The 10,515-nt window shown below is 36.7% G+C and overlaps 1 protein-coding gene across 1 annotated transcript; it reads right to left on the reverse strand.

Annotated features, from left to right (window-relative positions):
• Window positions 1–1,814: 1,814 nt before the first annotated feature.
• On the reverse strand, window positions 1,815–10,286 carry ISA3 (isoamylase 3). The gene is made up of 27 exons (XM_089619296.1): window positions 10,175–10,286; window positions 9,970–10,071; window positions 9,268–9,578; window positions 9,114–9,171; window positions 8,938–9,012; window positions 8,685–8,851; window positions 8,397–8,478; window positions 7,864–8,100; window positions 7,659–7,763; window positions 7,363–7,467; window positions 6,539–6,673; window positions 6,354–6,440; window positions 6,193–6,250; window positions 5,856–5,919; window positions 4,505–4,604; window positions 4,319–4,419; window positions 4,157–4,208; window positions 3,986–4,048; window positions 3,779–3,868; window positions 3,620–3,692; window positions 3,441–3,520; window positions 3,155–3,259; window positions 2,951–3,049; window positions 2,797–2,858; window positions 2,590–2,698; window positions 2,359–2,511; window positions 1,815–2,273 (listed from the first exon to the last, which is right to left on the reverse strand). The coding sequence occupies exons 3-26, from the start codon at window positions 9,330–9,332 to the stop codon at window positions 2,398–2,400; spliced, it is 2,286 nt and encodes a 761-aa protein (XP_089475422.1). The 5' UTR covers window positions 9,333–9,578; window positions 9,970–10,071; window positions 10,175–10,286; the 3' UTR covers window positions 1,815–2,273; window positions 2,359–2,397.
• Window positions 10,287–10,515: the final 229 nt, after the last annotated feature.

A 10,515-nucleotide genomic window follows, 5' to 3' on the forward strand; every position in this document is an offset into this window, starting at 1 on the left:
CATGCCATCAAATAAAAATTATAATTTTGCAGAGCTTCGATGGCTTTAGAGCTAAGGCTAAATAAAAAATAAAAATTAAATCGTACTTTTTTCATCATGCGTTCCAAATGAAAAAAAAAACTTGTTTTTTTGTTTGAATGTTAGAAAATTGATTTTATATGTGATATCGAGCAAATAAAAGAGATTAAGATGAAAAATAGAATTGAAATTGTTGTTACGTTGATTGGATATGTTTGTATTTTGAAAAACTATTTTCAAGATGTCCTAAACATCTTTAAAAACATCTGATTCCTTGGTAGATCACTACAGATTCGATTATGTGAGTATTTTGCACAAATATGATTTATTATTTTATTCACTTTCGATTTTATTTTCTCTAAATCAGATTGAACCGATCTTCGTGGAAACCCTAGCTAGAATTTTTTTTTTAACTAGGCTTTGGCTCTTATAAAGGAGAAAATCTGCCCATAGGACTTTGATTACGCATTGTGTTTAGAGAGAGTTTGAGTGAAAACTGTTTGTTCTTGAATTCGATTGTACATATTCTTGCTTCATCTCCACTTACCATTTTGCGAGTGACATAATAGAATTTATGTTTTATGGTATTATAAAGATCAAACATTGTTATAAACGTTGATCAAACACTCTGTAACTGATTTGAGTGAAAATGAGAGAACTTGGATTTAGATAGAGCCTTAGTTGAAATTTACAAATAATCTAAAGAAAGGAGTAGTGAAGGATTGATAATTCAACTAAGACAATTGAGTATTTATATAATTGATTAGTGAATTTTTTTTTTTTACCGCAAGTATTATTGGCTGAAATAGATTAGTAATTTTGTGTTTATTTATTTACTACTTTTACAAAGACGTACTAAATTGATAAAAACTATATTATGTTAGATATCTTATTAGTAAGGAGACATCACAAAATCGAAAACATTAGATACATAATTTCGGGAATGAAATTAAGGATATTTGTATCACTTTTCAAATATAAACCAGACAATAACTAGATATGTAGTGGTCAAATTAGTCAGATATTGTAGAAATGCTTCTGGAAAATGGATGCTCTATCACGGGAGACGAGACCCACCACCAGCTAGGTTTTCAAGATAAGTGCCAATTCTACCGAAAATTGATACCAAGATTTGTTGTTTTTTTTTTTTTCTTTTTTGTAGCTTTCTAAATTTCAAAACCAGGTTGACAAATTTGTTTGTTGTATATAAAAATTATATTATTTTAGGCGGTTGCCAGCTTCCATTCCAGAACACTACCACCACCACATCCATAACACAAGTGCATGTGTTTGGTGAACGTGGAACGCAACGCCAACAAATGTTCTTTTTTTTTTTTTCTTTTCTTTTATCCTTCGTCAAAAGCAACGAAAATTCTTGCTTTATCCTTTAATCACAGGTCACGTTGTTAATAATTATTATGCGCCAAAAAGAAAAATGTGTATTTTAATGAGCTGAAGGCTTGGAAGGAATGAAGCTCCTTTTGGAGTTTTCACGTTGCCAGCAAAATAAGTGAGCTGTCATACAGTGTAGGACAACACTGGTTTTTTCTTTTTTCTTTTTCTTTCCATTTTCGGGTTCATGACACCTGTCATCGCCGAAAGCCAGAGTATCATATCTCAATGGACACCCATCCCATCTGTCCACTATTTTTTTTTTTTTTTGGTTATACAAACAAATTACAAAATGAATACAACCTAACTATTCCACGACAGACAGCCTGAGAAATTTCAATGGGCGATATTTTCCCACTTTATTTTTCAACTCACCTTATTCTCACATTTTAATGACAAAAAAAAAAAGTAAAAAACTCTATAAATTCAATGAATGACAAAGTGTCACAAGCTAAAGTACACGTCGACAAGCCAGTAGAGGACGAGTTCAGATTAGATTGAAACGGCAGTAAAACGACAATGAAAAGCAGGAAGAAGATAAGGCTCGAGAGGCACATGCATTGTCTTTTTAGAGTTGTCCCTCACCACGTACATAATAACTCACACAATACCACAGCCCAAAACGAAACAGAGAGAGAGAGAGAGAGAGAGTACTAGTTTATCATCTTTATTATTATTATTGAAAGTTACAAGTAGCCCATCAATGGGACCAATCTTTCCTTTTACCTTGACAAGGAACATGAAATTGACATTTGATATCCCGAACATCCACTTTACTTCAATTTATTTCATATAACCAGCGTACAAGTTATCATTTTTAATCTTCACCTTCCGTGGTCTGAAGTCCGAACTCCAAAAAGTCACTGGAAAACAGCACCGTGACTCGTAAATTGTAACAAGTTTGAAAACAACATACATACACAGACAGAGACAGAGAAATCAACTCACCTTATTCAACGACATCCTAAGCGTGTGATTGATTCTGAATTACATTTTGGCTTCAAGAAGAATGGAGGAATGAGGGGCCAAATTGTAGGTGCTTTCGACCCCCGAGACTCCTTCCGAGACAAAGTCATTTGGAGACTCCAGATTAGTGTCAACCTGATAATTATTCACATACAATATATATCATAAACAAATAGCATTCTCAATAAAACTGTGATTGAGAACCGAACTAACCACGCGAAACCATGTCTTGTTCGTTGGTGGCGGAGGAAGAGAGACCTTGACGAAGAAGTCATGAGAGTTGAATGCCAAGTAAACGTCCTCGCCGCGATTCTCGTGGAGCCTGTGAATACCACACACACGCTTCAATATTCCAACAATTTGGTATAAATATAACAGCAGTAATTTTTTTTTATATATATTTTTGTTGGTATCACTCACGTGAACGCAAGGAATTTGCTCTCCAGACTCTCCCAGTTGTCTTCGTGCCACGTCACGTCGTCCTGCACAAGAACAATGTGTTCAGAGACTCTTCACGCACACACTAACTAAATTGACGTAAATATCCGAGACGGTGGTTGTGTTTGCGATTTACTTTGCCGAGGAAAGTGTCGCGCCTGAAAACACGACGAGTTTGCCGAAACCTTATCGCCTCTTTGAAGAACCTAAAGTGAGAACTCCTCCGCTCTTCTAGCTGCAATGCCCCAATAGGACAACGATGTGATAAAAACAACCATTGATTGAACTTTCGATAGCAGAAAAAAAAAAAAAAAAAAAAAAAAAAAAACTCGAAACGCACCAATCCCCACTGGAAATTATTAAGAGCGGTATCGTGTCCGTAACTGTTGTTATTTCCGTAACGAGTGTGTGCATATTCATCTCCCATCAGCATCATCGGCGTTCCCTTGTCACATGAACATAGAAATTACATATTAATTTAATTTAAATTTTTTTTGTTCCACAGATGGTCCTACTTTATGCAACAATAAAAAGTGCTCCCGGAAAAAAAGTATTTGAAAATCTGCAGAGCGACATGTAATATCATGGAATTATATTCAAGGACTGGTATTTCTGCATATACATACCTGAGAGATCATTAAAGCCAGATGAAAATTCTTCATCTGCCGGGAACGTAGTCCTTTAATATTTTTATCATCGGTTTTTCCTGTATAGTAAATGAGTTGATATATTTAAATTTGAAGAACAATCATGCAGGCATAACTTTGAAATGCATTTGAATAAAGGATTGAGGATATGAAGCAACCTTCAGCACCGCAATTCCAGCTCAGATTGTCATTGCATCCGTCATTATTACCTTCTCCATTAGCTTCGTTGTGCTGTAAAACCAAAGAGTTGTCGAAAGGTTTACACAGCGGATGAGAAGCGGAAACAAAGTATATGATCGACGTGATTTTTCAAGTACCTTGTAGTTATACGAGACGAGGTCGTGTAGTGTGAAGCCATCGTGAGCAATAACAAAATTGATGCTGTGACAGGGTTTGCGCTTGTTTACCTGAAATATAACTATATCTGTGAGCAACTTTATATTGAAAAAAAAAAAAAAAAAGTAATATAAAAGTAGAAACCATTTTTATTGCAGATCAACCACAAGAATTCCAGCTAGGCTTACTTGATATAGATCAGCAGATCCAGAAATACGAGTCGCAAAACTTCCCTTCATACCAGAATCTCCCTATATCACAGAAGTTAAGGAAGAGTAAGCAAAGTGCAGCGCAACAACAGATTGATAACTAATAACTTTCTGCAACATATTATATTTTTTTTAATCACATGTACTAGCCTTCATAAATCTTCTCATGTCGTCACGGTATATCCCATTCCATTCGGCCCACCTGTATCAGAAGAGATTGCGAAACGAGTTCATTTCAGACTCATGAGTAAACATGAACAAGTGTAGAAAGAGTATCGATACACTATCACAGAAGGTGAATGAGAACTTTACCTGTCCCAGTTTGGAAATTTTCCAACAAGATAGAGACCTCCACAATCCCAGGGTTCAGCAATAATTTTACACCTTGAAAGGATAGCGTCTTTAGCAATAGCCTGGTTCAGTTTAGATTAAATCAATGACATGAGGCAAAAACAAATTCAATGTTTGAAATTCAAATTACGGAGCGAGAAAACTTACCTTTACAAGTGGGGGAGCATCAAGTGGAGAGCCATCTGTGCCCCGACAAAGAACACTCGCAAGGTCGAATCGAAACCCATCCACATGATACTCGACGACCCTACATATAAGCACAAAAATAGATCAATATCATTTATAATTAAATAAAAAGAAGAAGCGGTCTGACTAGTATTTCCGAAACGGAAAACCGGGTTCACTAATATTAAATTTTCCGTTTTGGTTAATGGAAAACCAGAGAGAGAATAGCCTGCTTTCGGGGCCTCAGGCAAGGGGATTCCCTCTCTTCCTTCCTTTTCACGCTTCTCACCGACACTCCTTCTAGAAGAATTCACAGAGGTATTGAATCTGGTTCTTTTACTCCGCTCCAAGTTGGCAACTCCAATCTTCCTATTGCACACCTCCAGTTTGCCGATGACACTCGTCTTCGGTGAAGCTGATAAGAGAAATTGGGAGAACCTCTACAACATTGTTCAGGAATTTTGTGGAGCTTCGGGTTTGAAAGTCAAAATTTCGAAGAGCTCCTTTATCGGTATGAATTTTCCAGATCTCTCCATCGAGCTGGCCCTCTAACTTTGGTTGCAAGGTGGTCTCTTGGCCCATGACTTATCTAGGCGCTCCCCTCGGGGGAAACCTGAGAACCAGACTTTTGGAATCCGGTGATAGCTAAAATTACTAAACGGCTCTCGGGATGGCATAGAGGATTCTTATCTAAAGGTGGGAAGCTTGTTCTAATTCAGTCAGTCCTCTCGGCTATTGCCAATCATTTCTGCTCTTTTTTTAGGATGCCAAAAGGAATCTGCGCGGCCATCGAGAGATTGATTCAAGATTTTCTTTGGGAAGGTTTCGAAGGAAATAATTCGGTCCATTCGTTGGCTTGGCCCCTGTGTTATCCCGCGATTGGCAAAGTGCTATCTAGTTTGTAATTTGCTTCGTTCTAGATGAAGCTTTCATTTTCCCCTCTTTTTTCTATATTTTTTCAGTTTCTCTTAAATATATATATATATATATATATATATATATATATAAAATTTATATGAAGTAAACGATTGGTCAATTGCAACCACAGGTATTAAATTTATCTCCCCACAAGTATTTTGTGGGGAGAGAAAATCAGGGAGGTCGTCCTTGAACCTTTCGTTGATCATCACGAGTATCACATCTGTACAATATTCGGTATAAAATCTTACCCTTCTCTTTATTTGGTTATCGCGTTCTTGACTAAATTTTTGCGAGTTGACTATCTTAATTCACAATAGAAACTAGGCGGGAAAGCATATGTTGGTTAGAAGAACCAAAAGACTCATGAAGCTTGACGAGTGAAAACTATGATAAGTTGGATTAAGATAAATACCAGTGTCTTAAGCTGGCAAGGATTAGCTCCATGACCACTGGATGATTGCAGTTTAATGTATTCCCTGGATAACACAAAAGGTGAGCGCGTAATAAGTATAGTACGATATGATTGAGAAAGGTGTTTTACGTAAAGCTTATGGTGTTTTTATAGTCCTGGCATGCTTTATTTCAATCTTGTTACTAAATAAAATCTGGAGGCTGCTTGAGCTTATCGACTAGCTATACCCGTGGTAATTTCAGTTTTAGACACTTAATAAGAGTTCTATAGCTTGGATTCAGAAATCATGCTTTGAGGGCAAGAAATACAAAAGCACTCGAAAAGATGTTTTGCTTACCACAGCCAGAAAAGTTCATCATCTGATCCTTGTTATTTAGGTCCAGCATGTAATAAATCTATGATGAATGTGAAAGTGTCATATACACACACCAAAAACATGCACAATTCTAGGCATCGGATAGAGAGTCATATCTAGATACACACGTTTCGTGTGGCTACCTTATTATCTATGCCGCGGAATGAGGTTGTATAAGGACCGACATCATCGACCTCGTTTGTGTGATTGTAAACAACATCCAAAATGACCTACAAAAAAGTCCAATAAAAAAAACTACTCAATCACTGAGAGAAGAATTTTGGATTAAAAATTGACATAAATTCATGAAATCGTGAACATGTAGCACCTCTATTCCAGCACCGTGCAAAGCCTTAACCATTTCCTTGAATTCTTCGGAAGCTTTGAGGGGACCTCCGCCAGAACTCGCATAACGACTCATAGGAGCAAAGAAGTTCACTGTTGAGTACCCCCACGTATTGATCTTTGGAACAAGAAAAAAACCAAACAATCATTTGTTTATTGTCATGTCAAGTTCTATAAATGCGTTTTAGATTGATTTTCTGTTAATAGAAGCTCGGGCGTCCCAGATTTGAACCTGTGATCTTTGCCTCAGTCAGGCTCACAGGCGCTCTTCACTAATGCTGAATCAGGGACGCATCTAAATTGACTAACTCTCGGAGAAGACAAAAAAAATTGTGATGCAAATTTTTAGAAAAACACTTTGTAGATTCCTGGAAGAACTATAGAGTATTGTATTCTTCCGTATATGAACCGAAAAGAAGGGACCCGATTCTCTTTAGATGTATTTTGTGAAAATTGTACAAATAGTATCTATGCTTATTCGTAAGGGTATTTGAGCAAACACTGGACATAATTTTTCAAACAGGAAGACTCATAGAATCTGTATAGTTTTAGGATATATGACCTCGAATGAGAAGTGACGGGGTATTTTATACATGAGCAACAATTATAAACACCTTTGTATTCGTCATTCCAGGCAATGCATAGCTCAAACAGAGAATATCAGCAAATGCATACACATTGAAGTTTAAATTGTAAGATCTTATAGTATTATGAAGACAAGAACTCCCAAATATGCACAGAAAAGCCATCAAGTATTGGAAGGTAAAACAATTATGCAAAATTTTAAAACAATTAAAATTAAATTACCAGGTGATCTCTAGGGTTGCGATGCCTTTGAAATTCCATTTCGTCGAACTCAAAAACAGGTAGCAATTCGACTGCATTGATACCAAGCTCCAAAAGATGTGGAATCTTAAAAATACAAATCAAAATCAGAAAGGAAAACAAATTGCACGGGCGCAGAGAAACCGAAGAAAATAAATTTAAAAAACCCCGTTTTCCTTACCTACAAAAATCTCAAGATCACATAGAGATAGCACTATTTTCAATTCTATGACAACAAATCGATGGAACTATCAAATTTCAGTACAGGAAAGAATTACCTTCTCAATCACACCAAGGTAGCTACCACGTGTATCTGAATCCAACTCACTCGAATTGTCAGCTGTAAATGCACGCACGTTCATTTCATAGATGACAAGATCTTTCTGCAAACATAATAAATAGAATTAAAATCATTGACTGGCGAAATTCAATAAAGAACATGATCTCTTCATCGTGTTATGGTGATAAACACGAAAGGAGCACCTCGGGTATGTCCGGAAACTTGTACTCGTCTCCCCAATCAAAAGGTAAGCTATCGAAATCGTAAGTCCCAAAAAATTGAGAATTTATTTTGCTAGCATCTCCAAAGTATCTGCGTCCATCCACAAGTTTTGCGTATGGATCTACAACCACAATGCTCTTGTCAAATCGATGGCCTTGATGCCGACCTTGTGGACCATCGATGCGATACCCATAACGAACCTTGCTCCGAGGTAAACCCTACAAAGATGACATGTTGTCAAACATAGCGATGTCTACAAGCGGAGAAAAAAAAAAAAACAAGAATACAGCCAGGTAAATAACCAGAACCTATATGACAAAGTTTAAAGATGGTATCCAACAAATCTCATACATAAATTTTGCATACCGTAGGACTATAACTAAAATACGCTGATCAGACAAACAAATTAGCAGCGTAACATTCAAACAGGACCTGCAACTTTTAAAAGACTAAAATGATATCAAAATATTCACTGTAGCTTTCATGTTTCTAAAACAGCTCAACCGAAAAGTACCTCTATGCATACGTGCCAAATGTCTCCTGTCTTATTCAGCTGAGGATCTAGAGCTAGCTCCACCATTCCATCTCGTGCATCCCTAAGAAAATGAAGTTAAGAAAATAGGCAAAAGGAAGGAACTTTTAAACCCTCGAGACACAAAAATAGCTGATCAGAGGAACTTGTTTCTTTAAAGGAATTTTTCAGTTTATGCACCAATAACAATTGTTTGCATAGAGGCCTTGACCACCCACATTCCATAATCAAATTTCAAATCATTACAAGTGATAGTATAAGCAGTCTTACCTTTCATCAGAAAGCGATACACAAAGAGTCACAGCAGTGGCATTCTGCGAGAAAATGGCGAAATTGATACGGCCATCAACTTCAGACACGCCAAGCGGAGAGTCTTGACCTGGAAAAGTTCTCAGTGATGGGTTGGTCTCCGGAACTTCAAGGACTTCCACTTTCTCCTAAAATTGGAAATCGGCATCAATTGAATAAGTAAAAAAATAAACACAATTATTTACTAATAAAACAAGATACACCCAAAATGTACCTCAAGTAAAGCCTTCGTTTCAGCTTGAGAGGCATAAACCCTACCAGCCATCCCACGCTTCCCAGAACAACCGAACTATCAACGATAATATCTTCGGTCAGTAGACGTGAAAATGAAAATGAAAATGAAGCTCAAATCAAAAGATATAAAATGAAGAAAGCCCGTAAACAACTTGCCTTTCCTGAGCAATGTTGCCGGGTCCTAGGCAAGGCCTGTAATTTGCTCAGCTTCAATCTAGCGAAACCACATGAACACAGACATATAAGGCACAAAAGCAGAGAGCTTCGCCGAGATAATAAAAAAAAAAAAAGAAAAAAAAGACTCATTTACCGAGGAGGATCGGAGAGAGAGACTCTCGCGGCGTTAGCTTCTAGAAGGTGCGGTGGTCGAAGCATGTCGCTGAACTGTGAGTGCGATTGGATTTCAAAGGTCTCTTCTTCTTCTTCTTCTTCTTCTTCTTCTTATTCTTCTTCGTCTTCTTGCTTAAGATGATGGGTGGTGAGAGAGCGGGTTTTTCATGTCTGCCACGTGAGCCGATGATGAGAGAGTTTCGGTACATGTTGTTTTGTTTCAGATCCTTCCTCACAGAGCCACGTGTTGTCGTTTGTTCAGCTTCTTCTGTGCAACTCTCTCCTAAATATCTGGGATCTCAAAAAACCCCGAGTCAAACAAACAAGAAAACAACAACGTACGTTACGTCGGTCCCTAAACTAACTTTTTAAGTAAATGGGAAAAGAAAAAAAAAATAGCTTTTTTAAATGACCTTTTTCTCCCTTAAAAATTGACCTTCTTTTTCGCGTACGACAATTGCCGGTTCTTGATGTCGTTTTAATGGGAAACAAAAAAACGACATCAATTTACGATCAGTTTAAAAAAAATATTCAAATTTTTTTACTTGAATTATTAAATACAACAAACGCCAACAGATGTTTACTTACACTGGTATCAGAATATGAGATCAAACAATGCTGAGACAAATAATGATGATCATAATAATCAAAATTAATAAACAAAAACATTTTAAGGAAATACCTTTTGGGGAAGAAAAAAATATATATAGTAGTTGATATATATAGAATTCGGAAGTATAGAGCAACCGTTAATTCTTTCTCTTGCTGTAGCTAAATTCGTTCCCTGCAATAAATGTCCAACGTTACAGTATGTGGTTGTATATAAGTACATGTAAAACGGAGGAGATTAAAACATCACATTTTTACTTTTCATACTCATAAAATACCCAGGCTCATAATTTTTCTTGCGGTGTTGTGTACCCTCCATAGTCCATTCCCACAATGACGCACACCTAGTTGTTGTGACAAGGATAAAAACAAAATTTCACCCGATATACCTTTATGCCTGACAAGAAGAGAAAATCAATCTGTTATAATGACTTTACCATTTTAAATGGAATAGGACTGTTATAAGGGTTTTACATGTTAATCAATTGTCAAGTGGGAATGTAAATATGGCTGAATGTATATCATAATTTACTCCTTCCAAGTGTGTATTCATTTCACCTTTCGCTCTAAGTCTGCTACAAAAATGTAAGTCATAATTTACTTCATTTTGTTACAACAA

This window comes from Urtica dioica, chromosome 7 (assembly GCF_054948205.1).
Source record: "Urtica dioica subsp. dioica isolate 48M chromosome 7, U.dioica_male_clone48M_v1_H2, whole genome shotgun sequence".
NCBI classification, from domain to species: Eukaryota; Viridiplantae; Streptophyta; class Magnoliopsida; order Rosales; family Urticaceae; genus Urtica; species Urtica dioica.

Coding starts and splice junctions, on each gene's coding strand:
- ISA3 (XM_089619296.1), bottom strand. CDS start 9,332: ATGCTTCGACCACCGCACCTTCTAGAAGCTAACGCCGCGAGAGTCTCT. Junction 4,605..5,855: donor CTTGCCAGCTTAAGACACTG/GTATTTATCTTA, acceptor GCTTATATGTAG/GGTCGTCGAGTATCATGTGG. Junction 2,859..2,950: donor GCGACACTTTCCTCGGCAAA/GTAAATCGCAAA, acceptor GTTCTTGTGCAG/GACGACGTGACGTGGCACGA.